Source organism: Pan troglodytes, chromosome 11 (assembly GCF_028858775.2).
Source record: "Pan troglodytes isolate AG18354 chromosome 11, NHGRI_mPanTro3-v2.0_pri, whole genome shotgun sequence".
NCBI classification, from domain to species: Eukaryota; Metazoa; Chordata; class Mammalia; order Primates; family Hominidae; genus Pan; species Pan troglodytes.
The window spans coordinates 43,420,947-43,448,419 of record NC_072409.2 but is presented as its reverse complement, the minus strand read 5'-3'; the positions used below and the strand labels follow the sequence as shown (position 1 = coordinate 43,448,419).

The following is a 27,473-nucleotide window of genomic DNA, read 5'->3' as shown; positions in this document are numbered from 1 at the left end:
TTTCTGGAAGAAGAATGCTCCCTAAGCATTTTTTAACCATTTTTGGGAAGAATTGATCTTTCTGTGTGTTTCAGACAGACTGGAGAGGGGGAGGCCGTGGCTGTAAATTGAAGTGACATCATATGTATTGCCCCCATTGATCCGCTTTTAGTCTCCAGCCAGGATAAAAGGAAATGGCATCAGGGAGGAAGCATGCTTCATTTAGGCACAGATCCCAGAGTGATAATGGGGTAATAATAGAACTCATGCCACTGTCAATCCGTGGCTGCATTAGTCCCAGGCTTATTCTCTGTCTGGGGAGCCGCACAGTGACTTTCTTCGTGTGAGGCTGCAGCGCACCAGCTGGGCCACGCCGGGAGGTGCCCTCCTTTGCTTTCGGAGGGGTGCAGGCAATGGGGCTTGGATGTTGCCATTTGCTGGTCTCTTGTCACAGGCCCTGCCTCTGCAAGGTCAGTCATGGGACATATCCGTGGCATTTTCTGATGTAGGAGGTGAGCTGGCCTGTTCTGCATCATGCTAATGGAAGAAATGGTGGTGGAACCTCAGTTGCGTGGGTGGTCTTCTGGGAGCACAGAGTGAGTGATGCCCCCGTGACAGCAGTAAGAGGCTTCTGGAAGAGTCAGGGGTTTTTTTTAGTTGAGCTGCCTTTAGTTTAGGAGGGTGGGTTTGGAAAATTCATATTTTCTTTCCAAGAGCATGCATAAAAACTCTCCCAAACCATTCAAAGTCGTACAGCTTGCGTCGACTCTGAAGTTGGGAAAAACATGCAGTGGACTTTTTTCTTTGTACAGTTCTTAGTATTTAGCAACTATGAAATCTTCCATGTTTAGAGTAGAACACAGACGTCTAAAATCCTTAACAAGCAGCATTTGTACTTGACTGACCTCGTTTAGCATTTTATTTCTTGTACTCATTTCAGTAAGTTTTATAGTTCTGTGAAGTTCTCTTGCAAGTACCCACATCACTTTGGCACCTCGTAGTCCTATTTTGTGTAAATTTCCGAGGCAGATGCATTTTAAAAATAATGAGCTGATCTCTGTATGGAAAAAATAACCCCATCATGAATTTCTTGTTTATGCAAAGGAAAGGACTTTTGCATTCCTGTCACTGTTGAACTGTGTGTGTGAGCACTGTTGGGCCCCCAGAAATAAAGGCAAGTTCTTTTTATACTGTCTGAAGGAGCTGCTTTCTTAGGTGGTGATGCTTGGAGGTAAGGTCCTTTATTTTTCACGATCACTCTGTGGTACGACCAAAGCCTTATCTCTCTCCCGCCAGTGCTGCTGTATTAAACACAGCTGGCCTTTCAGTCTTAAATTCAGCTGATCTTAACATAAATAAATAAACGCAGTTGGCCTAGAAGTCATGTGAAGTTTGCTTTGATTTCCACGTGGGTGGAAGTGGAGTGGTCCACATAGCATGTCCCACTCCCCCTGTGCCCGCCCCAGGCTCCTCGTACCACCCGGTGCTGCCTTGAGCACATCTGCTGATATGTGGTCTCTTTCACTTGCTTTACAAACATTTTGGTTTATTACATGACCACTGCTTTTTCATTTGTAGGGTGGCTTTACGGGGAGCAAATGTTTATTTTACAAAGACAAATGTATGGAAGCTGTTTAACCACATTTTTGCTTCAATATCCTCTTTTTAAGGTCTATTATCTTATCCTTTAAAAATGTTGTAATGTGTACTTTGCGAATGAAAGATGCTTTATTAGTTTTATTGTCTGTGTCCCAAAATAACGTTTGTTCACTGATTTTTTTTTCCCTACTTTTTTCAGAAACTACATTTCCCCCCATGAGTTAGAATAGTTACAACTAAAAGCCAGGTGGCCGCAGGTTGTTTACCAAGTGAGAGTCATTTCAAGTCTATTCAGAAGAATGGGACTCACAGAAACCTGGGAGCATGAAGCTGGCTCTGGCAGCACTGTGGTCGGGGGCCTTGTTTTAGGGGGAGCAGATACCTGAGGGGAGTGTCCATCCTTGCTTCTTACCTCTCTCAAATTAGAGTCAGTCAGTGTGCTCCCTCCCTTACTTCCATCTCGCGGTCTTAAGTCAGGGAGTTTAGCTTTAAATATTTTCATTGTGTAAAATTTGGAGAGGACAAAAGCTTCCATTGATCCTTTTGGTTCTGTTTCTTTGTAGAGATGCTGAGCTTTCAGCTTAAAAGAAAACTCAGATATACAGGTATGAATGCAGGTATTTTTGTAGGTTCACATATAGGTAATTGTTTGATTTTAAACTGGAGCTGTATCTATTGGTTAAACCTAGTTGGGGTTAAGTTGAGGACCAAGCTAGTTGTCTTACTCAGGGTTTCTTTGCTCTGTGTGTCTCTTTAGTTTAGACCAAATCCCAAATGAGAGTTCTAACAGTAGGCTTCTTTGTAAGCACAAGCGTATAATATGGGGAGATGCTTTTCTTTCTACTCTCCCCTTCCCTGTAATTCTGCAATTTGGCAGGGCTGGTTCCTTCTGTATTTAGTTAGCAAACGAGGCCCCACTTCTGGCAAAGGGTGTTTAGGGGCTGGTGGTGCCGAGAATCGCTTCTCTGTGAGGCTGAGCCCATTCCCCAAAGCCTGCCTGCCTTTGTCTGGAGGGGCCTTGATGCCAGGCGCCTGTTGTCCTCGGACTGTCTGTCTTGAGAAATGCTGCTCACCAGTTTTGAGTGTTTGTGGGGTAGAGCAGGTCCCCATCCTGTTGTGGCCTGGCCTGGGTACCCCTCGTGGAGCTGCTGTTTGACAGCAGCACAACAAAGGGTAGTAGTGAGGTGAAGTGGGGAGAGCCCACGACTGGGGTGAAAAGGAAGACACTGGGAAGAGGGCTCAAGGGCTGGAGGGCATTCAGTCAGTGGCCCTGGGAGACGGGTTAGGGGTGCTTGAGGCCATGGGTTGAAGGCCCAGCCTCCTGCAGGAAAGCACCTCTCCCGGAACATCACAGGAGGCTGAAGGGTGAGATGAACTGGAAGGAGAAGGAGGGCAGAGGGAGAAAGAGAACCGGTCTCACTGGGCTGCCTGGGCAGAAGTGCTGGATACCCACATGCACCCGGCAGTGTTCATGGTATGAATGGTGAGGAGGCCTACCAGAGGCTGGGCGCCTGGGTTTGGCCTCTTCTGTAAAACAGTAGATTTCTTTTTAATATCGTATGGTGGATGGGTGATTTTGTTACAAGTAGTTATGTAGTAATTTGATATCTTTAAAACATGCTGCAATTACTTGACTTCTCATGAGAAGAAATGGAGTGTTAGTAATTCTTTGGGTCCTTGTCAGTGCTGATTGTACTGCAGTTTTGCTGAAGGCGCCTTGTTTCTCCTGAGAGAATAGCCACAGCATGTCTTTCAGATGAAGCGATGTTATGAAGTACAGAATATACCCAAGAACCAAGTGATTGCATTGGTGTCTTGTCTCCTTTCTTTCTGCCTCTGTGTGTAGGCAAGTGGGGGCTTTCTTAGAACTTAGAAGAGTGAGGTGAGAAAACAGATACCTAGTGGAATGGTGCGGTGGGTGTGGTGTTTGCAGTGCTTGCTGTCTGCCCGTTGCCCCCCGCATACCTTTTGGAAAAGTATATGTGTGTGTGAATGAGTGAGGGGGTAAGGGGGTAGGGGGTAGGGAGGGTCAGGCAGAGTGCACACTTGGGGGCAGAAAGATGAGGAGCAGGGAGGGAAACCAGTACTTTTTAAAAATTGTTTTAGAACACCAGAAAGTGGCAATTAAAATCCAGGTGTTCTTATGAATGTACTGTTGACTTGATATCAGCTTCCAGACCTGTAATTGGGATTGACAGGAATGATCTGCACATACACAGGGATGGAGAGAAGCTCAGCAGAGAGAACCATGGAATTCATAGGATTAATTTTAAAATCTTGATTTTAGAATAAATATTTTTCACTTCCTACAAGGCATATCTCAAATTGATTCTTCCTCCAGTGCACTACAGGGCCGATCTCACAGGGCCACCAGGCCTGGCCCTGCTGTCGCATAGCGAGTAACACGGATGAAGTCTTACACATGCTTCTCTTCATTTCTTGTATTTCACATACATTGTGTTTTATTTTTGTACCATGTTAAGACTATCTCCTGTCTTTGCCCTTAACTTGTAACACCACTTTTGACCATTCCTGTATGAGAACTCAGGAATATGGGTAACTTCGTGTGTCTGTGTGTATTGCACATATAGTTGTGTACAGCCTTTTGAGCTTTTTAATGAATTATAAGTATGATTTTCGTAATGGAGGGAAGACACAGTTCTTTCAGTATGTGCTCTTTATTTCTCAGTGTGCAGCAGGTATATTTGCAGAGCTTATGTGGTAAAAAGACTGAATGCCGCATCTTACTTCTGTGAAATTTCCAGGTGTTTGCCTATAATTGGATGGCTCCTTGAATCTTTGTGTAGGCTAAATTACATTTTCTGGTGTATGCGTGCTGTAAAGGAAGAGATCCAGTAAACCACGATAATGTTTTATTAAGATAAGCACAGTTTTGATCTGCTCTAAGTATAGAACTGAAATGATTAGTCATGGAAAACGGGGCCAAAGCAGACCCCAGAATGTAGTGTCTTTGGGAATACAGACAATGTAGGCCCTGAGGAATTACAAAAGTCAGCCGAACAGTCTTTCCATGTTGCCAATATATGCTGAAAGCACCCAGGTTACCCTGGGTATGTGGTCTTCAGTCTGAACATTTGGGTGGTGTTTCTCATCAACTGAATGGCATTTTCATAGGCTGTTTGGTTTTGTCTTTAGCTTCTTCCAGACCAGCTGGTCTTGCTTCTGGAGCATCTCTTGGAGCAGAAGACTCTGAGCCCCCGAACTCTGCAAAGCCTCCAGAGGACATACCACCTCCAGGATCAGGATGCAGAGGTAACCAGGAACACTCTCGGAGTTTAACCAGCAGGTCCCCACTGTTGGTGAAGAATGGTGATCCCATTGCAGTCCCAAACTATTGAAACCACCATTTCTATTAGCAAAATCTCATGTGTTTGCTGTATGAGTGAAGAACTAAGTGCTTTAATCTGATTATGCTTATGCTTCTAATCAGAGTATTTTGAGGTCTTAAGTTTTTCCCTCTTCTTAAATCATAAAGATGGACATAAGTCTCCTAAATGAATGAGTGGAATGTTTTTGAGTTGTAAACTTGGGTGGGTCATTGTGCCCACTGACGGTGGTGCCATTCTGTTGCACATTAAGCAAACTTGGCTCAGATGTGTCAGAGCTTCTTGGTTGCATTCAGTTAGGGCAGGAAAGGAGCCACGTGTAAAGGGAATGAAAACTAAATCTAGCAGCTGTAGTTGGAAAAGGCAATTGGATGCTTGCGAGAAAGCAATGTGATATAGTCCTTAATATCTTCTACCTTATTGTGAGGAATGCAGTGTGAATCCTAAGACAAATTCCAGGGTTTTAAAAAAATACAAAATAGTAAATAATGTATTCAGACATCTTAAGTAAAAACAAGAGCTTAAACAGAAAACCTCTTTTATATAAGACTCCCAAAATGCAGAAAGTAAGTTTGGTTTTGAACATTTTAAAACTGTGCAGTCTAGTACAGCAGCCATTAGCCATGTGTGGCTGTTAAACACTTAAATGCAGCTATTTTGAGTTGAGATGTGCTGTAAGTATAAAATGCACAATGAATAGCGAAGACACTGGAATGAAGAAAGACAAAATAACTTAATGTGTCCCAATTGATTATAGTGTTAGTGATATTTGGGATATATTAGGTTAAATATTATTGTAATGAATTTTATAATCATTAAAATGGAGTAATTGAGAAAAGCCCGTTCCTTATTAACCAAAAGGTAAGATGGCCATTGTTAGGCATTTTAAAGCCCCATAAACTCAACAGTGATTGAAAAACTCCAGAGGGGACATGTAGCTTTTTACCCACCTGAGCATAGACCAAATTTACAACTGTTGCTGTTTATTTCAGCTCTTATATTTTTGTATGTAGGAGTTCTCAAATGCCAGACTGTTATTTTAAATTAGTGTTTAAAAGACTTTGCTATATATAGTCATTAGGCTGTGTTTTAATCAGGGTGGAGTACCACCGAACCTCCAGGACCCTGTGATGGGCATGGACAGACCAGAGGGGAGGATCAGAGCAGGCACCGGGTACCTGTCACTTGATGTCTGGAAACCATGAGGTGGCCCCCTTCCGTTTAGCATAAAACATGTCCTGTTCTTGCAGCTCAACTTAGTTGTTATATATAACCTCTTAGAACCTTTGAGAAGTGTAACAGGTTTTATTTAATTGCTTGTTTTATATTGCACAAACTATGTCATGATGCTGGACAAGGCAGTCTCTTCAGCTAGATCCCTGGTGATGAGACGCTAGGGTCTCATTACTTCTTTGCTCAGTTTATATGACCAGTGTGGTCTGCGTTCATGCAGTTCACAAGTATTCCACTATTCCACTAGGCACCAGGAATATAGCAGTGGAAATGACAGGCAAGGTTAGTTACCCTTAGGAAGCTTACGTTCTTCTGAAAAGACAGCTCCTAAGTAAATGAACGGCTGTGGGTGCTAAGGCCAGTGTTGAATTAGGTGGCTGGTGCAGAAACACCTGCCCAGGCTGACGGGGCAGATCTCTAGTACAGCGCAGGGGTGCTTGGGACCTGGTGGGGGCAGATTTCTTTACCTTCTGTGCCCCTATATTTTTGAGATAACGCAGAAAGGCTTCCCTTGCTCTACATGTGACCGAGATGCATATGTAAAGCTGCCTTTCCAGAAGGGTAAGCTTGCTGCCTCCAGCTGTTCCTGCTCCTCATGGCAAAGTGCACTGAGGAGTTTTGTTGGCTGAGCAGCGTGTTCGGGATGTAGCGGCTGCAAGTGAGAAGCCTATTCCATGGTTGCTTTAGCTCCTGGGCTGCCATCCCCGTCTGTCCCTCCCTCTTTTCATGTGGATGGGCCGGTACAGGCCCACCCACACAGAGAAGGAAGAAAGGAGGGACGAGATTACTATTAACCATTCTTTCTATGTGTGTTGCTTCTGTGTATGGGCTGTGTTCACAGAGCATCTGATCTGTTGGTCTGATTTTCTGAGTGTAGCACTGAGTCTGCTGCGGCTGCTTGCCAAGGGCTTGAATGTCGAGGGGTTGTGGGGCCAGGGTTCTGAATACTATCTCAGGTTATGCACACCCTGCCTGCCCTCCATGTGCCTGCATCACGTGATGTGAAGACCCAGGTGTATGCTCTTCATGGAGGCAATGCCCCCGTGTTCAGAATGTGAAAGGAAAAGTGCTCAGGGACAGACAGAGTTGAGAGCATGGGTGAAGTAGGCAAACCATCCCAGGCTACCTCCTGCCTTGCCACCCCTCTGCAGGGCGGGCACAGGCTGCGCTCCTTGATGCTCCTTGGCCTGGAGAGTGAAGCTGACCTCAAAGTCAGCCATCTTGTATGTAGCAGGCCTCAGGACTATGGGCGGGTGCTGGGCCACTGCAGCCAGCACGGAAAATGAGCCGAAGGGAAATCCATTCCACAGAAGCACCTTGTCTTTCTGCAGTTTTTGAGTATATTTCTCAAATAGCCATAAAAGTTTAAAAAATATATTTGACAGCTAACTCTGGGAACAAAAGATGTTACCTAAGATCCCTTTTTAAGTAACACATTTCCTGCCTGCCTTAGCAGGTCTCTTAAGCTGTAAAAATAGCTACCCATGGCAGTGAGATGAGGATCCCTGGACCTTGCCTTTCTGACCTCTTTCCCCCAGGAAGTCCATGACTGACCTTCAGGCAGCAGCATCTCTGCAGGCTCCACTGAGCGCTTTCAGATCTCCGCAGACTCCACTGAGCGCTTTTAGATCTCCGCAGACTCCACTGAGCGCTTTCAGATCTCTGCAGACTCCACTGAGCGCTTTCAGACTGGGGCCATGCCTCAGGGGATGGGCTCCCCCTGTGTTGTTTTGCTGGTGGCCATGAATCCGAAAGGCCCACGCTGCAGCGTGCCCTGCTTTGAGTTTGGTTGATATGCTTAATAAGAACATTAGTTTTCTGGGAGAATTTGGTAGCACCCGTTCTTCCCTTCACTGTGTGGGGGAAATAGTGTTGATTGAAAGGAAGAGGACTCCGAGATTGGATTGGAGCAAGAAAGTGTGGGTATCGTGTGTTGTGACTGTGTCTTCTCCGGGGTGCCGCTTCACTGGAGGTCTCCCTTCAGGGTCTGGCCCTCATGCCTGGCCCCAGGTGCTTGTGTGCACGTGAGCGGCTCTTCCTGCTGACTGACTACAGCTAATTGACAAAAGGCAGTTTCAAAAAAAAAAAAATCTCAACTTAGTAAGGTGTCAGCACAGAGGGGAGTAGCTAGAAAAAGCTTGCTAACAACATTTAGAGGCCACCCTAAGCCAGCTATACTCTCCCAAAGTGCCAAAGAATGTAACCTTGGGAGGCTCCACTCTTTCATGTAGAATTGCAAACTAAACTAGTAGGAGCAAGTGAATGTGAGGAAACAGATTGTAAGGGCATACCTGTTTCAGCACTCATCCGGCTGCCTTCCAGGATAGAAAGGAAACTCCAGGTTGATTGGAAATGGAAAAAACGACCAGCGTCACAGGCCTGTCCCGCAGCACGGGCAGTAGCTGAAGAGGCCCTGCAGACCCTGTGTAATGGGTCTAGGTCTCCTCTACCTCTTTTTTGTTTGTATGTTTGAGACGGAGTCTCGCTGTGTCTCCCAGGCTGGAGTGCAGTGGCACGATCTTGGCTCACTGCAACCTCCACCTCCCAGGTTCAAACAATTCTGCCTCAGCCTCCCGAGTAGCTGGATTACAGGTGCCCACCACCACGCCCAGCCAATTTTTTGTATTTTAATAGAGACGGGGTTTCACCATCTTGGCCAGGCTGGTCTCGAACTCCTGACCTCATGATCCACCTGCCTTGGCTTCCCAAAGTGCTGGGATTACAGGCGTGAGCCACCGCGCCTGGCCTCGTCTACCTCTTTTGATGCATCGTACACAAGCCATTGGTCGGGGGGCGGGTCCACAAGCTGGTATTTATCTTAATATGCTGTTACTAATACATTGTTTACTTGGGAAGAAAGCACCATAGCATTTATTTGCAGTCCAAAGGTGGAAGTTGTGACTCCAGCAACACAATCATGTGACAGCTTTAATGCTCATTTATGAATTTCCTTTGGGCCAAAAGCATAGTTCTGTGACTCAAGCACTTAATGATTAATAGAACTCTAGAGGAACTTACCAAAGGGGCAAAGAATGAAGGTTTGATGGTTGTTACATCTCCAGATTCTAAAATTGATCCATAGTTGTGGTTCTGTTCGTTCCTTTCAGTGCTAGAACTCTTTCCATTAGAGATGACTTTCGTCTTCTGCTTTGGAGGGCTTGGAGATGTGAAGTGTTCAGGAGGGTCTTTTCCCTGCTGTTGGAGCTTCTTTTTCTTCCCTGGTTGCTTTTTCATAGTATTCTGGCTACAAATAAGTAAGACATTTCTATTTTGTTTTGTTACAGAGTGGCTTAGAGGAAAGGTTAGATATAATCTCTTTGGGCTCTGTTGCTGTTTCAGGATGCTCGATGCTTTAGATTTATTAATATGTAGTGTGCTGAACTTAGAAGTCCTTCCTCTTGTCTGCCTTGATCCAGAGTCTAAGCGTAATAAAGGCAGAAACTCTGGCTGTGCTGACGTCAGGTCCTGTCATCGTGGTGTGTGAGGGCAGCACCCAGCTCTGCCTCTCCCACCACAGTGCTGGCACCAAGGCCTCTGCCCCGTAGGACACCGAGGCTTATGAATAGGAGCAGTGCCGGCCAAGGCGCCGGCACCATCTTGGTGATGTCCAGGGGGCCCACCCAGGCCCCCTTTTCCTCTCCTCCCCTTCTCCTGCTGGCTGCCCTTGGTGCAGGCGAATCCAGGGCCTCATTACTAAGCCAGCTGGCTCACCACGTCATCATCCAGCATTGTCAGGAGACACCATTGTGGAACAGAGCCCTACAAGGCAGGTTTTCAGATTGAACATGAAAAAGGACACCATTGTGGAGTGTCAGAGTAGTGTGTGCAATTAGTGAAATGCTTTTATAGGGTAAAATACAAGGAACCAGGTCCCCCCGGGATCCCGAAAGGGCAAGTTGACACTTGCCACCTCCACCTGGCAACCCACAGAAACTCAGCATTAGGCCGTTTCTCACAGTATGATTGCAGGTACAGGGGTCTGGCTTACTGGCCCGTTGATGCCATCAACCTTAGGTTACAGATCAAGAAGCCAGATACCGATGAGTCTGAACTTTAGAACATGGCCTGTGAATAGTGTGACTTCAGGTTTTTAGAAAGCTGAGACCATGCTTGTGAGGGTCATGGCTGTCCCTTTGACACAGCATTATTCCTTTTCTAGAGTTTAAAAGGTGGGTGGGTATAGATTGAAAAAAGGGATTGGGGTAATTGTCTTTAGTTACTTTAGACATATCTTTTTAAACCATCTGCTTTTTATGATAGGAGAAAGAATAGAGTTCTCTGGTTTTATTTGTGCATTTTTTCTTTGTCTTATTTGGTTTATGAAACATTTAATCGATGTTTCAGAACATTCCTTCAAAGTCAGGACGGTCTGTCTCTCAGTACATCCTTCTTAGGGTTTTCTTTCGGTTATTAAATTCAGTGCCTCTGGAACTTTCCTGTGGAAAGCCTGCAACAGCATCTCCCCTGTTATACTGTGATAAAGGGATTTTTTTTTAAAAAAGCTGATCTAAAATCACAAAGAACTTTCTTTTTTAGATAAATAATTTTCTGTGTTGTTCCTGAAGATTGTGTTTTGTTTACTGTGAATTTATAGCAAATGAAAGTAAAGAAGAAGCAAGCCATGGACAGCATAATCTGGCTAATTTTTCTTAAATGGTCAGCTTAGCATTTATCTGTTTAAAGAGAGAGGGCATTTAATAGGTGGCTTTTAGCTACAGGTTCAGCCAGACTTTATTAGAAAAGCCACTGGTTGCAGAGTGTCCCTGCCGTCTGCTGTTTGCACAGGGTTCAGCAGTGGGCCCACTGTTACCGACCTCTGAAGATGTGAGGGCCTCTGTGTTTGCTCCATAGGGCGCTCTCCAGTCTGTATAGATATTCTCAGAAAGATGGAGATGGAGATTTACACATTCTCTGGGGTCCAAATAGCAGTGCCCTGATGCTCTTCTTCCAGTATAGCCAGGAAACCAGCAGCATCTCATATTCATTGTGTGTCCAAAGGCTTCTCGAGTGGAATTAATGCATTGGGCTTTAATTGGTGCTTCTGGGTTCTTTACAGCTCAGTCAGTAGTTTACATACTTTTGTATTGGATTTCTGTTCTGAAATCCACACCAGAAACCACACAACTTTCTTTGAACATTGCCGTCTCTTTTTACAATTGTAAACTTAGCCATATTCCCATTTAAAGTATACCTTAAATGCCCTGAAATACAGGGCTCACTCTGCCACAGCTCTCAACATAGCTTTCCAGGTGGCTTTTCTGCCTTCTGGTGGCTTTCATGTACACCATCTTTGCTCTCTAGAACTGTGGCACACCAGGATGTGAGAGGTGGATCTGTCTGGACTTCAGGCTGTGAGAACCTCACAGCACAGATAGGATGTGAGCTTTACCCCTTGTGTTCAGGCCGCTCGCACGGAGTCAGCTTGCGGAAGCACGTTCCCAGGCCTGCTCTGCGTGTAATGGTGGAATTTTGTGTGGATGGCAGGGTATGATATTTAGAACATAAACACAGTAGAGATTGGCTAAACTTTGTGGGGTGGCACTAAAAATGATTTTTAGGCTGTTCAGTCTCTGCATATTGCTTTGCTGCAACCTTGAACCACATGGAACTGTGTTCTGTAGACCACCTGGTTTTGCCCATCCATGGGTGGAAGCAAATGCCCAGGCTGGGCACAGGAAGTTCCCAGGCACTGAGGGAACCAGCCAGCCCAAAGCTGACTTCATGGCCTCGGCTCTCAGGGCACCAGGTAGTTTTTCTCGAGAGTAGACTGTGTAGAATAGTACCCTTCGCCGAAACAGCCTTTCTCAACTTGGTTCTTAGGGTGAGGGGTAACTGTTTTTAGTAACTTTTTTGAGCTATAATTCACATACCATGAAGTGCACCCATTTTAAAGTATACAATTCAATAGTTTTTAATATATTCACAGAGTTGTACAACCATCACCACAATTACTTGTAGAACATTTTATCATCCCCAAAAGAAACCCAGTACCCTTTGGCTGTCATCCCTAGCTCCCCAGTCCTAGGCAAGCACTCATTTTTCTGTCTCTATAGATTTGCCTATTCTGGGCCTTCACATAAATGGAATTATATATAATATTTGGTCTTTTGTGACTGACTTCTTTTGACTTAGCATAATGTTTTCGGGGATCATCCTTCTTTGTAGCATGTATCATTACTTCATTCCTTTTTATTGCCAAATATTTTGAGTCATATGGATGGATGGCATTTGTTGATCCACACATCAGCTGATGGACAGTTAGGGTGTTTCCACTTTTAACTATTGTGAATAATGCTGCTAGGAACATATGTGTGTAAGGTTTTGTGTGGACATATGCTTTCATTTCTCTTAGGTATATTCCTAGTAGAAGAATTGCTGGATTATAACCCTTGTTTAACCTTTTGAGGAACTGCCAGTGTGTTTTCTGCTGTGGCTAAACCATCTTACATTTTCTGTAGCAGTGAGTATGGGTTCGGCCTCCACCAGCACTTGTTGTTGTCCGTCTTTTTTATTTTAGCCATCCTGTTGGATGTGACTTGGTACCCCACTGTCGTCGTCATTCCTTTTTTTCACGTATTGACTAATGGTGTTGAGCATCTTTTCATGTGCATATTGACCATTTGCATATCTTCTTTGGAGAAAGGGCTAGTTAAACCTTTTGCTCATTTTTAAATTGGTTTGTCTTTGTATTACTGAGTTAAAATAGTTCTTTATATAGTCTAGATACGAGTTCCTTCTCAAATACAGTTTGCAAAAATATACTCTTATATGATGGTATCCCTTGAGGTATAAAAATTTTCACTTTAATGAAGTCCAGTGTATCTCCTTTGTTTTGTTGAAAATCATTGCCAGGGTCATGAAGATTTATGCCTGTGTCTTTCCTAAAAGTTGTATAGTTTTAGTTCTTTAGTCTCTGGGGTTTATTTTTAAAAGCCTGTTTCTCTAGCTCTTGAACAGAAGGGTATCAGAAGAAATAGCCACTGAGAAGAGAAGGGGGAGGGAAGGCTGAGTTTCTTTCATGGAGTAAAACGTGATATGGCTAGAAATTGGCGGGGCTCAGGATGCCCCCTTTGAGTGGTGGGTTTCTTTTCCTTTTTTAGGCCTCAGTGTGCATGGCCCTTCTTGAGGAGCTTTCTATGACTGCGCTTATGCCGCAGCCCTGTTCACTCCCTGTTGCCTCATGCACCCTTTCGTGGCTTTTGTTACCAACACGAGTCTACACTTGCTGGTTTACTGGATTTTTCTTAAACTTCCTACTGAACTGTAAGCTCCTAGAGGACAAGTGCTTATCTATTTTAGTCACCATTTTATCCTCAATGCCCAATCGACTTACTTGCTGGAGAATGATGTTACCTGGATTTCATGTCTGACACAGCAAGGTGATGGGAGAGAGTCAGCCATCCCTCAGACTTGGGGAGGTCCTCCAGGCTGAATTCACCTCCAGGGAAAGTGAGGGAAGGGGACAAGTGTCTGCAGGGCTTATTAGAGGAGGTAACGATGGTCACTGTTTCTGCCAGCAGTAAAAGTCCCTTTCAGCAAAGGCTGTGAGTTACATGTCAATAAATTGAAGAAAGAAGGTAGGGTGTATTGTTTTCTAATTTCAGAATTACATATTGAGATGGATAGCCATTCAATGAGAGTCTTAGTATGGAAGGAAGGGATGAGCAGTTTCAGTATGGAAGGAAGGCAAACTGTGCCATATTTCAAAGTGAACCCCACATGGGCTCCCACGTTGTACTTTTTGGAGCCTTTAATAGCACCAGTGTTATTAAATAAAAGAGCCTATTTGGAGGAAAATAAGAAGCATTCCAGGTTTTCAAAAGTAGTTAAGATTTGTCTAAGACCACACAAGTGAAGCAAGTGCTTCACACAAGTGAAGCAAGTGCTTCACACAAGTGAAGCAAGGTTGCCTCTTTTATCATACTTGACGTTTGTATTTGACATCAATATTTGATGTTTGTCATCACACTTGACCCTCACCATGATCTCCATGTGCATGTTGAGTGTGATGGCCCTGGTAGCAGTTGAGCAGCACATTGCTGCTGCTTTAGCTCTAACCAGTTAAGGTGTAGACAAGAGCTGTAGGAATTGACTCCAGCAAGGGTGGTAAGAGCCTCCAATGCTTCATTTGTCCTCTTAACCCTGTGCCTAGGAATTTACTAACCTGGCTTTGCGGCAGCAAATAAAGTAACTTTTAATTTCCTTTAGTTTAAAAAATAACATTCAGATTGCAGCCCTTCAGAAATAAGGAGCAGAAAAGGTGAGAGAGAAAAGAAAAGAATGAAAACACAAATGTGGACAGCCCTGATGTGATCACCACACAGTGAAAGGTTCTTTTCCTCTTTCCATGGGACTGAGCAGGTAGACGGCCTCCACCCATCCAGAAGCCCCCGGGGCAGTCCCCCACTGGAATGCCGTCTGCCCTGTGGCTACTCTGCAGAGGCACCCCTTACCAGCCAGTCAGCCCACTGTAAAGTCAAGTTAAATCTAATTTAAGGACACAAATTGACAAAGCAGGTTTGTTTATTGCAGGGTAGACTTATTAACTTAGAAGAGCCATGAGCCCTGGTCTTTCTGTTTACAGAAATAAAATGGAACTCTAAATGAGGTTTAATGGGCTTCCCAGATCATGTTCCCTGGACAGATTTTTTTTTCCTTCTTCAACAGTAAATTTGAAAATCAAAAGGACTAAAAAGAAAGGGGAGTGCTTCCTGTTATAAATAGGACTGGTGGCATTCTTCAAAGCATTTTATAGCCTCTAACTGTGCATTATAATTTCAGAGTAGCTGAAAAGCATTCCAAGTTTTCAAGTGGTACGTTTACTCAGAAGCATTTATCAAGCATGTACTATGTGCTAGGCATTGCGACAGGCCCAAAGATGGCCCAGAGGCCCATGCACGCCCCAGACTTGCATGATACTGTAAATAAATACATCAGACTAGCGGAGAAGGACACGGCAGTGCAGAGAGCAGTGGGAGCTGGAAAGGCTGCAAGCCCAACTCTGAGAGTGGCCGGTGGGGGCACACTGGGAGCTGATCTCTGGGCTGCAGAGGTGAACTAGGAGATGTGGACGCGTCAGATCACTCAAGTGAACCTGGGTCTGCTGGATGAGCTGTGGCCACAGCAATGCCATCTAGTGTCACAGCAGATTTCCTTATACCCTCTGTCTGCTGGCCCCAGCATAGCTTTCTTGTTAAAAGGCTAAAGGCTACTAGGACACACTTGAGACTTTGTAGTGTCATCAGAAGACGGAAAGACAGTGAGCTGTAGTATATTAACAGAAGGGCACCATGCCAGTAAATGCAACAGTGGCAGGCAGGGAGAAGGAAAAACCCAAAGTAATATACAGGTCAAGTCTTCCTTATCCAAGATGCTTGAGACCAGAAATGTTTCAGATTTCAGATTTTTTTCAGTTATTAGGATATTTGTATTATACTTAACTGGTTGTTTCCCAAATCTGAAAACCCAAACTCTGAAATGCTTCAAAATCCCAAACTTTTTGAGTGCTGACATGACCCTCCCCCCGCCCCACACACACACACACAAAATGCTCACTGGAGCATTTCAGATTTCGAATTTTTGAATTTGGGATGCTAAATATGTATCTGTATCAATTGTTGCTGTTGGAAAGATCAAAAGTGAATTTGACATGAATGGCTAGAATTTCATGTACATTGGGTTCCGTATTATGTATAGTCATCTGCTTATAATTTTTAAGTGTTTAAAAATAAAGCAAGGAAAGCAGCTACCAAAAGGAGCCATACGTGCTTTTCTAAGCATGGTGATGAGCATGCACCAAACTGAATCCTGGCTCCAGGATTGCCATGGAAGAGACAATGAGGCCATTCCTGTCTTTGGTCTTGATGGTTTTTGGTGGTGGCACCGCAGCTCTTGGAACCAAGTTGGGTATACTGGCTGAGTTCTTAAGAGCTCATCTGCTCTGTCTCGTGCCTGTAGCCATGTCTGCTCAGGCCCTTGTGAATGATGTTTATTTTTCAGGCAGAGTAATTTTTCTGTAAGACACTGGTTTTCAGACTCTGTCTCCAGTATTGGGGTACTCTAAAGACACAGTGCCCCTTTTTAATGAGTCTGATTCAAGATGAATGCCAGAGCATGTTTCCTTGTACAGAGGAATTTGACCTGCAGAGGGAAGAATAAGGCCCAGGGTGTCAGGACCAGCATTAAGGAGCACCTCTGATTTTCTGGTGGGGTCGTGCTAAAGCTGGCCCAAACCCATTCATGGGGCCGTTGTTCACCTTTTGCCTCATCTCTGTGTTCAGTGACATCATGTTGGTGGATGTTGGGGGATGAACACCAGTACACCACTGTGTATGCTGTGCTCTGGGAGCCATAGCTTGGGCACCCATTCTAGAGCAAGGATCAGCCAACCCCAGCCTGAGCCTGTGCAGCCCACTGCCTGTTCTTGTAAATAACGTTTTATCCAAAGGCAGCCATGCCATGCCCACGTATTTACATGTTGTCCAAGGCTGCTTTGACCAAAAGGCCAAAAGTGATCAATATCTGGCTCTTGAAGGAAAAAATTTGCCAGCCTCTCTTCTGGAGTTTACCAGGAATCTGGTTCTGGACACATGAAGATATCTTGGGTTAAAAAGAGATTAGGGGCCAGGCTTATGTTTGTAATCCCAGCACTTTGGGAGGCTGAGGTGGGATCACTTGAGCCCAGGAGTTTTTGTATTTTTTATTTAGACAGGGTCCCACTCTTATCCAGGCATAGTGGCATGCACCTGTAGTCCCAGCTACTGGGGAGGCTGAGGCGGGAGGATCACTTGATCCCAGGATTTGGAAGCTGCAGTGTGCCATGATCATGCCATTGCACTCCAGACTGAGCGACAGAGTGAGACTCTGTCTTAAAAAATATTATTTAAAAAAAAGAGATTAGAGTGGTTCAAGTTGTGAGGAAGCTTCAGCAGCTTTCCTGTTTCCAAGAAAAAAAGCAATCAAATAAGGGGGAGGCCCCTTTACCATATCCTAGTTAAAATTATTGTTATATCATAGACATGCCTGTTGTCACGGGACCTGTGTCCCAAATCCAAGATGTGGTTTCTAAATGGTCCTTCTAGGCATGTGCCATTTTTCTAGCATTGCAGGAAGTCAGAAGAGCAGGCTTCCCCCTCCACTGTGTTTCTGAGCCTTCCAGAGTTCAGCTCCATGGAACCTCTTGGGTAGTGTGTGATAAGTTTCCTGTAAAGGCAGAAGTGGAGTCTGGCTGGGGCTGAGGCTGGGGCAAGGCTAAGGGAGCCATCTTTACAAATGGTTTGCAGGATTCCCAGGTGCCTGTCCCTGGGTCTCCCTCCCAGGAGACGGCCTGAAAAGTTGTAGCTCTTCCCAGGCCCTTACTACTCCTGGGACTCCCCTGCTCCCTCTGCTGTCCTGCTGCGAGTCTCTGACCTGGCCCAGGCTCTTGCTCAGCCATGTGGTTCCTACCTCCTACCTCATGCCAGCCTAGCCTGTCTGTGGCCCTCCCTGCATGTTGACGCTCTTCTAACCCCCATCTTGGGGAGCTGGAGCTGGAGTGGGGCCTGGTTAGAGCAGCTTGCCTGAGCCGACGAGGGTCCAGCCTGGAGCATCAGGCTCTGGAAGCCAAGCTTGTATGTAGGTTTTCACACTGTCCAGGAGTCAAGACACAGTGGGTCATGAAATCCATCTAGTAGGTCACCAGCCAGCATTTTAAAAAAAGAAAGAAGAGGCCGGCGCGGTGGCTCCCGCCTGTAATCCCAGCAGGCCGGGCGCGGGGGCTCCCGCCTGTAATCCCAGCAGGCCGGGCACAGTGGCTCACACCCGTAATCCCAGCAGGCCGGGCGCGGTGGCTCACACCTGTAATGCCACCACTTTGGGAGGCTGAGGTGGGTGGACCATTTGAGGTCAGGAGTTCAAGACCAGCCTGGCCAACATGGTGAAACCCCATCTCTACTAAAAATACAAAAAAATTAGCCAGGCGTGGTGGCACATGTCTGTGTTGCCAGCTACTTGGGAGGCTGAGGCAGGAGAATTGCTTGAACCTGGGAGGCAGAGGTTGCAGTGAGCCGAGATCGTGTCACTGTACTCCAGCCTGGCAACAAAGTGAGACTCGGTCTCAAAAAACAAAAAACAAAGAATAAAAATACCAGACTGCATTGCGTGTAGTGAAGGAAAGCGTTGGGAAATAACACTTTGATTTCAGTGTGTGTCTATATGTTCTACATATACACATTTGTGGATACGTATGCACACATAGATATGCATACGTGTTTGTACTGACCATCACTCTGCCCCGCACCATTTCCCAGTGCCTGTCATGCAGTTGGCTGCCATGAATGTGCTTGGAATCAGTGAGCCCCATCCTCATAGCCAGTGCCTGTGTGTGTGCTTCCTTCCACGTGCTTTTTGGATACCCAGGTTGCATGTCTGCTTGAGCCTCCTAGGTGGCTCAGGCCTGTACCACAGACATACCCCGTCCTCCCTGTGGCAGTCTGTCAGTGGGGTAGGGTCCACAATCCTGGAACCATTACTTGGATTCCTTGAGGATTTTAATTCTCTACTGCCAGATATGTGCCTGATGTGAATTGGCTTCCACATACCTGCCCTTCATTCCTCCCACCCTAGATTCCAAGACCCTCCCACCTGCACCCAACCTCAAAGAACCAGTTGTGTGGAGCACTCTTAGGAGAAGCTGAAATCTTTGCTGTCATTACCCTGTATTCATGGAGGCTTTGGAAACCCGGAAAGTGCTGAATCCCTTTCCAACAGTATAAATTGCGCCTCTGTGTTACCCCCACCTGTACGCTAAGTGAGGGCAGCACTGTCATTGTTTCTGTTGAGCATGTCCCATAAGCAGAACACTTTGAACAGCAGATGTCCAAAGTAATTTTTATTGGACTAAAGTATTCAAGGGTGCACACCTGTGTGTTGTGCAAAAGTCAACTTCACTGTGATGACATGGAAAGGATCCAGAGACCCAGATGCCCCTTCTTCTTGCGAGAGCTGTGCTGATTTATTTCATATGTGAGCTCTTGCCCACTTCCGGCAGGTCAGGAGGCCAGCCAGGCCCAGGCCGCACCTGCTCTTCCCCCTCCCAGGACACCTGCTTGTCTGCTGCCCAGCGTCAGCACCGGCAGCAGCAGAGGGAAGAGATGAGCACATCCTTGATAGGTGAGGTGTTAGGTGCTTGAGAGGCTGGATCCAGTGCAGAGGTGTGGGTGCTGCAGGTGTCCAGGACCCTGTGCTCACTGCCACGGGCAGCTCTGTTCTCACTTCTCCATGCCCTGTCCCTGTTTCCCTTCTGCCGTCTTGTTCTTTCTCTACTTGCCCAGTCTCCTTCCCTCCCACACCAACTTCATCATTTTCCTCCCTCGCCCCTTTGGTCATGGTCTGGGGTCTGGGTCTGTGTAGGGCTGAAATACGTGCTGACTCTAGGCTCTTAGGTGATTCCTGGCATAGATTTGGAGTGACTTGATGAATTTTAATCACAGTTTTAAAGGTCATTAAATTTTTCAACTATATTGACAATAGAAATATAATAAAATGTGAATATTTGAAGTGTACCATTTGATTACTTTTGACATATGTACCCATGAAACATTAAACGTAAATGAAGAGAACTGAGAAGCCAGATAACTGTATGCAATTAAGAAATACAAGCAAAACCGCCATGAACAAAGTCAGACAGATTGACAAACCTGGAAAAAGCTGCAGTTTCATCAAAGATGAGCTAATTTTCCTAGTACTCAAAAACACTCAACAGATTAACTAGAAAAAGCCAGTGATCCAATAGGAAAAACATGGTAAAGAATATGAATAGACAGTTACTAGAAAGGATTTTATGCACATGAAAAAAATGCTTGGACATGGTGACTCACACCTATAATCCCAACACTTTCAGAAGTTTAAGGTGGGAGGATGGCTTGAGCCCAGGAGTTTGAGACCAGCCTGGGCAACAATAAGAGACCCCATTTCTGCAAAAAGTAATTTAAAAAAAATTAGCTGGGTGTGGTGGTACATTCCTGTAGTCCTAGCTACTTGAGAGGCTGAGGCCAGAGGATCGCTTGAGCCTGGGAGGTGGAGTCTGTGGTGAGCCACTGCAACCTGGATGACCGAACGACACCCTACCTCAAACAAACAAACAAACAAAGAAAAGAAAGCAGCCATACTCAACTGGTAATAGAATGCCTAAGCTGCCCCGATGGGGATGGGGGCTCTCCCGCTCCTTCTGCAGGCTGGCAGCCCCTCCCAGGGCTCTAGCTCTCTCTGTTCCAGAAATAGCCTCCCACCTCTTCAGGCCAGTGGGTAGCTACCGCTTCCATGGTCTCTGGTACTTCACCGTACCTGGCTGGTGTCCATAATACTGTCCCCACCTTTCTAATTAGTCCCTTCCTCAAGTTCTCTCTTAATTAAAAACTAAAGGACCTCATGGACACCATTTTTCACTTATCAAAAGTTTGGTAATTCAGTGGTGGTGATGGTACAGGAAGGTGGGGTCTCACGTCGATTTTGGCAGGAGTGTACATTGCTACACCCTCATGGAAGGCAATTTAGCAGCCTCTCAAAGTGAAGATGTACACACTGATCTGGACACCCCACATCTAGGAAGTTGCACACAGATACCCTCAGGGCACTGGATGACCCACACCTTGTGTTTCATTGCATCAGAGGTTGTTTTCAGTCTTTACTGTTAGGATGTAAACTTGTGTCTATCTGTCAGGGTCTCGCTAATCTTAGCATTATTTGTAGTATCATAGACTACCCTGCAACCATTAATACAAGGAATGGGGAATCTCTTCCTGCACTCATGGGAATCATAAGTCAAGATATCCTATTAAATATCAATGTAATTATATAAAGTAAATATATATTCTTATCAGGGTACAGAGGAATGCAATCCATGAAGTTATCTTTGTTAGGAGGAAAAGGAAAAATACATTGTGTGTGTGTAAAACACACTGGCCCAGTGGCCACCTGCACAGTAGGGACTGAAGGCAGTCTCTGGGCATAGGGATGAGGGGAAGACCTTACCATATTTTGTATATTAATCTAGAAAAAAGGATTCTAAAAAGCTGAGAAATAGAAATTGACTTGTTTTGGGGTGTGATTCATTTGCTGATCAGTCTCCATTTGATTGGGTCTAAAATGAAACAGTTACATTTTTCTCCCATCCCTATCCCCAGTTGGACTTTGTCCAGTCTCCTAGGGAGCCAAGCCCTTATCATAATTTCAGATTTAAAGTTCAGATCTCCAGTGCAGGTCTAGGCTTGTGGGGTACCTTGTGGCTGGGGAAGGGTCTGATCAGGTTCTTCTCCTGCCACCTTCCAGGCCTGGGGAGGAGAGGGGGAGGGGACACTATCTCTTAGTAGGTCCCTCTGACCCTCACAGCTGCTCCCCTGCAGACGGCCCTCTGTGTCCTTTGTGGCAGGCAGCCACAGCTGGCTGTCCCCAGGAGCCCAGGTTATGTGTTCCTCCTGCCAGCATCTGCTTTCCTAGGCACGGGACAGCACAGTGCTGTGGCTCTGGGGGAGCCTGGGCCAGCCTCCAGCACTGCCCCGGCTCCCAGACAGGGTGGGAGCAGAAAGGCAGCCAGGAAGTGTGGCTTTCACCTCTGAAAAGCAAACTCCTTCCTAATTGTGCAGAGAAGACAACTGCCCGGGTCCACAGGGAGGCCGGTTGCCCTGCCAGGATGCTGCGGGGTGGCTGGCGACCAGAAGAGACAGTGAGGAGTGCCCGCTGGTGCCAGGCACCGTCCTGGGAGCATGCGCTGTCCCTGTTTATTTTTATTCTGACTGAGGAAATTACAGAAAGACACGTTGACCACCCTCGTTAATAAATTAAGAAATAAGAGCAGACCTCTAGACTGGACAGCTGTCCTCTGGTGGCATGCTGCGGAACTCTGTGGCCCCACCTCTCTGGCCCGTAGGGCTTCCCTGCTTTCTCAGCTGTGGAGGAACTTGATGCAGGAGGGCAGAGCATCTTTCACGACCTTGAAGCCCCTCGGTGGTCTGGAGACAGATATTCTGTCAGGGCTCCTTTGGAAATACTGCTGGGCTTAAGTGAGACTGATGTCATCCCCACTCCCTGTGGTGACGAATGGCGTGCGAATTGTGGGTCCTTGAGAGTTTGGGGGATAAAAATAAGGATTTTCTTTGTTTCTCAAAGGAACGAAGAAAAGTGAAGACTGCGCGTGAGCAGGAACTATCTGGCTTGCCCAGCCTCCCGCAGCATTTCTGTGATGTCTTCTCAGCATCCTGTCGCCGAAATATTGACATACACTTAGCTCTTTATAATGAAAAGACTTGTTGTTTTTATCTTCTCTTGATGGGGTGGGAAAGGGAGTGGGGGTGGGAGACTGGGCTTGGTCTGTCCTTCCTGGATGCTGTTAGCCTCCAGGGGTCAGAAGCCTGGGTCTCTTATTAATCTTGACAGTAAACTATTTCTAACAGTAAAAAACGTGGAAATACTCACTTCAGATCCATGGTGAAAGAGCCTCTTCCACCCGCCATCTGGACCTGCACCAGCTGTGGGCTGCCGCTGCCTCCGGCCCCCACCGAGGGCCTTGTTCTACTAGGAAATAAGCCCCAGTTTATGCTTCGTTGTTTCTGTGTGTGTAAATAAGATGAAGGAAAGCACAGAAAGAAAAGGAGAGGCGAAACCCTCCATTCTCACAATCAAATCTAAATTGTATAATGTCCTCCAAGTTTTAGAGTGACAGCAGTCATTGCCAAAAGTGTAGTGTGGTCAGATCAGACAAGCGTTGGTTGTTAGAACACTTAAAAGAACACTTAGAAACCGACAGGTCTCAGGCACGGGACCCTCCCTAAAAGCTGGCACACGTAGGGTTTCTTTTGTGCAGTTAAGAAAATCGGCTCTTTCCCTAAGTCTCAGAGCAGCAGCTCCTGTCCCCAGCTGTCGCACCCATCCATATGTGGCCATCTCGCCAGACCACACCAGCTTGCCTGCAAGGCCCTTCAGCCTTGGGGAGCTGGTGCCCATCTTCACAAAGCTCGCAGCAGATGACACCTCTGCTGGTGTGTGGACCTGGCAGTTTGGTGGCACATTTAGGTGGCTGTGAGTTGGAAGAGAGATGAGGGACGGAGGCGTCCAGCGGGCAGTTTGGGTTCTCCACAGCTGGGCGCAGTTTCTTCTAGCGGCTTCCTCTGGCATGGGATGGTGAGCTAACTTCTTTGGCCTCTGGTCACTTGTTCTTTCTGTTGGGGAGGTGGAGGGACTCTTTCTTGTATAGTGTGTCGTTAATTTCTGTTGGCTGTACAGGAAAGCACATTTTGTTGAAGGTGGAAAGATTTTGCCGTCCCAGCCTCCTTCCCTTTTGCTCTGAGGGCAGAGGCTATCAGCCCCTCCCAGAGGCATGCCACTTCAGCACTTCAAAGGGCCTGGCTGCCTGCGAGCCCAGGGCCGCCCAGTGGAATTCCTGAGTTAACACCCGTTCTCAGAGGGCACTGTGGCCTGGGAGAAGGATTCTTTCCAAAAGATTGGTTTCTCTCCTTCAATCTTAACTGTTTGCATGTAAACCTATTTAGAGTAGTTTAAAGGAGAGATCTGGCTAGGTCAGTGGATAATGATGTCATTTACAGGGGCCCTCGCCAAAATGTTGACATTGCTTACATTTAATTATTGCTGCAAATATATTACTATAGAGTATCTACCTCTTTCACAGTCAGTAAAAACAAGGGGTGATAGAAGGAGGCTCTTCTAAAATGCACATAATCACTTCCATGTATGGCTGATGTTGGTTCAGTGATGGAGTATAAAATGGTCGACGTGGTATAACTGAGAGCGCTTTGATGCAGTAGAAAAAGGCAGGGGACTGGATTCTGAAAAACAAGTGGTAGGTGAATCTTCTTGTAGAGCATGTGCCTGCAGCACCGAGCGATGCCGCCTGCTCCGGGATGTGGGGAATACCTTGCGCAGGTGGTTCTGCCTGTGTCCAGAGGGCGGCCAGGGCTGGCATCGGACTCTTCCACCGTGTCTGGAGATTCGAAGAGGGTGGGAGTGGGGGTTCCTTCCGAATTCCTGCAGGTGAACTTTTAATAAAGTGTATCTTTTAAAAGAACAGCATCCACCTTTAGCTTGTCTGTTTTCAATGTTGTGCAAACCTACACACATGTGGATACACAGCAGGAACTATCCACTTCAGGGGTGTCCTGGGCTTACTCCTTCCCCAGACTCTCAGAAGGGTGCTTTGCCTCTTTCGGGGAATTAGAGAGCAGTGTCTCCGCCTCTTACTGTGTTTGTTACAAATCAGCTGCACTGAGTCAAATCTGCTGCAGGAACTTAAGGAGTGGTGGTTTGAAAGGGAACCCTCACTCACAGCACCCTGAGGAAGGAGCACCAGCAGCCTGGTCGGAATGTGCATTGAATTTCCCGTTATGCTTTGCGTTTAGTATCTGTCATCTTGCAAAATCATGTTTAAAACAGTGAAACACCCAACAGAAACACCTGCTTTTCTCTCTAAAGTTGACCAACAGCCCTAATTAGCACTGTGGTTTCTTTCTTTAAAAAGTAAACTTACTGCATGGTGGCTGACGCCTGTAATCACAGCACTTTGAGAGGCTGGGGCGGGCGGATCATGAGGTGAGGAGATCGAGACCAGCCTGGCCAACATAGTGAAACCCCGTCTGTACAAAAATTAGCGGGGCATGATGGCAGGCGCCTGTAATCCCAGCTACTTGGGAGGCTGAGGCAGGAGAATTGCTTGAACCTGGGAGGCAGAGGTTGCAGTGAGCCAGATCGTGCCACTGCACTCCAGCCTGGGTGACAGAGTGAGTCTCTGTCTCAAAGAAAATAAAAAGTAAAAAAAAATACTAAAAGAAAATGTAAAACTAAGTGTGTCAACAATGCCAGCCCATTTGAGAGCACAGCTTTCCGGAATACAGAGGCTGCCTGTCACTGGGCCCGGTGGGCTGGGATGCCTGCCTGCTTGTCGCTCACTGGGCTCTCTCTTGTTCCTCCAGGTTCGCCATCGGTGGTGTGAACTCATTGTTAAGCACAAGTTCACGAAAGCCTACAAAAGTGTGGAGAGGTTCCTTCAGGAGGATCAGGTAGGTGTCATCTTTCAGCAGATGGGGATTCTGTAAAGGCTATCCCTGCACTTCACACAGGAATCCACGTTCTCAGTATCTCTTTCATAACAAATAATTAAATCTGTTACAGAGATTCTTAAGGACTGGTGGGATCTTGCCTAACACTGATTCTTCTGAGCTGCTTTTTTCCTCTCTCAATGTCTTTGAAGGATTGAGTTGAGCACCTTCAATGCCGCCTTGTGGCCCACACGTCATCCGATGCTGCGTGCTCACACTTCACGGCATCTCCAGCACCTGCTAGGCCATGCGTGTCCCTTGGTGACGCCGTGGGGTAGATCCCTGATTTCAGTGGCCCTCATTTAAAGTACACGTGCAAGTCAGACTGGGAGAGCCCCGACGGGACAGTCTCGGTCTGTACCTGCACCTGCCGTGCTGTGCTAGGTGGGTTTCCTTCCCATGAGAACTTTTCTCACTGTTCACCAGGGACAGCAGTCACCTTCCTAGGAGCTCACAGGCAGTGTGCGTGTGGGAGCGGATCTGGGGAGACCTTCATCGGCCGCCTCTGATGTCCGCAGTGTGTCAGGTCACCAACAGGTGTGTCCTGTAACACGTCACAGCCTCCCACGCCTTCCCCATTTCCCCACTCTCCACCCCCTCTGCCTCTGAATGAGTGGCCTGTCAAGCACTGTGGGTGACAGCATGGAGCTGCCTTCCAGCTGGGGTGGAGAGTGGGAGTGAGGCAAACAAAAGGACTTTTGATAGGGTCTCAGTGTGGGGGACAGCCAGCCAGTGAGGCCTGAGGCCTCATTATTCCTACAAAGAAAAGTACATGCCTTTGTACCAGAAGAAATGTCACATTTGCACAGCAGAGCAAGAGGTATCTGGAAAAACATACAGGAGTATAAGAAGGACAAAATTTAAGAGCAACTTTATGGTCTATTCTAAAGACCAGAAATGACTGCAGTATATTTAGAATTGTGATCTTTGACAAATAAGGATCACCATGTCTGGACTTTTTTGGGAAAGCACTTTTGAACTCTTAACTACGAAGTTTTGCTCTTGCGATGTCTTTGAGACCCTTCTTTTAGTTTACTCCAGCGGAGTGTAACTCGTGGCATAACTAAGCATGGCACAAGAGAGTAGGCAGATCCAGATGGGCCCTTGGGTCTTCTAGAACGTCCTTGGCTATTTTAAAAATACAGGAAAAATGCAGATATGAGTGTTTGTGGCATTGTTCCCAAGCAGCAGAGCCGGTGCGGGCTGCGGTGCAGGGCTGTGGAGGAAAGGGCGCAGGCGGGGTGGGCGTCTCTGCGGGCATCGTGATGTGTCTCTGCCGCGGCTACTGCCTGCTGTGCTCTTTGCTTCCCTGGCAGGTGAAGGACTTCCCGGGTGAGCTCAGACCAGCTACTCCTAGGGACACACTTTGCGGGGCAGGAGTCCCGTGTCTGTAATGCCACACAGGCTCTCCGCGTGGTAATTCTGGGAACCATCTCTGTCTGTTCAGAGCGTTCCTGACACGGCCATCATGGTGGGAATGCCCGCTCATCGTTCTGTCACCAGTGAAATCGTCAGAGTCTATAGAGAATTGGGAGCTGAGGATTCCTTGGGGTTTTGAGTACAAGGAGGAGACAGGGATTGCAGACTGCAGCTTCCAAAAGCACAGTCAGCCCACGGCCTCTGTCTTCTCTGGGGTCTTTGCAATTTCTAGACCAGCAAGTGTGTGTGGAACAAGCACAGACTGAGCTCATGTGTGCGTGTGTGTGGGTACCCACACCTTCGCCTGATGCCCTTTGGCCTCTGTGCCCTGCAGGCCATGGGTGTGTACCTCTACGGGGAGCTGATGGTGAGTGAGGACGCCAGACAGCAGCAGCTCGCCCGTAGGTGCTTCGAGCGGACCAAGGAGCAGATGGATAGGTCCTCAGCCCAGGTGGTGGCCGAAATGTTATTTTAACGAGGTGATTCTCTCCCTTTCCTTTCTGTCATTTAGTTCTAACCAGATACTCCTCTTAGGAGCCAACTAAATCAGTAAGCCGAATAGTTAGCCAAGACTACCCACAGCATCAATAGTCGGCTCCCTGGCCCAGGGCCTGGAGAGTAACTGGCCAAGTGGGTGCTGGGCTGGTATGGGAGCCCAGGGTCCCTGGAGCACCTTGCCTGGCTGTGGCAGTCACCGGGAAGCAGAGGCTGTCCACCTGGAGGCACAGCGGCGCTCCTTGGCACTATTTTGGCCACTTCAGGTTTTATAATCTGTTGGAACAAAAATTGTGGGGGAACATCTTGAGTAGGTTTA

At 46.7% G+C, this 27,473-nt stretch overlaps 1 protein-coding gene across 17 annotated transcripts in view; it reads left to right on the top strand.

Moving 5' to 3' along the window:
* Positions 1-27,473, top strand: part of AOPEP (aminopeptidase O (putative)) — a 428,322-nt gene that overhangs the window by 330,837 nt on the left and 70,012 nt on the right. For 8 of the 17 annotated variants that reach the window (XR_010148921.1, XR_008537134.1, XR_008537133.1 and 5 more), the window contains 2 exons: positions 4,735-4,851; positions 25,115-25,201. Coding sequence is in view for 10 of the 17 variants with exons in the window: in XM_016961205.3 (XP_016816694.1) it covers positions 4,735-4,851; positions 25,115-25,201 (204 nt within the window). In the remaining 7 variants the exon portion in view is untranslated. The other 9 variants (XR_008537132.2, XM_016961204.4, XM_063788498.1 and 6 more) reach the window with 6 other exon arrangements.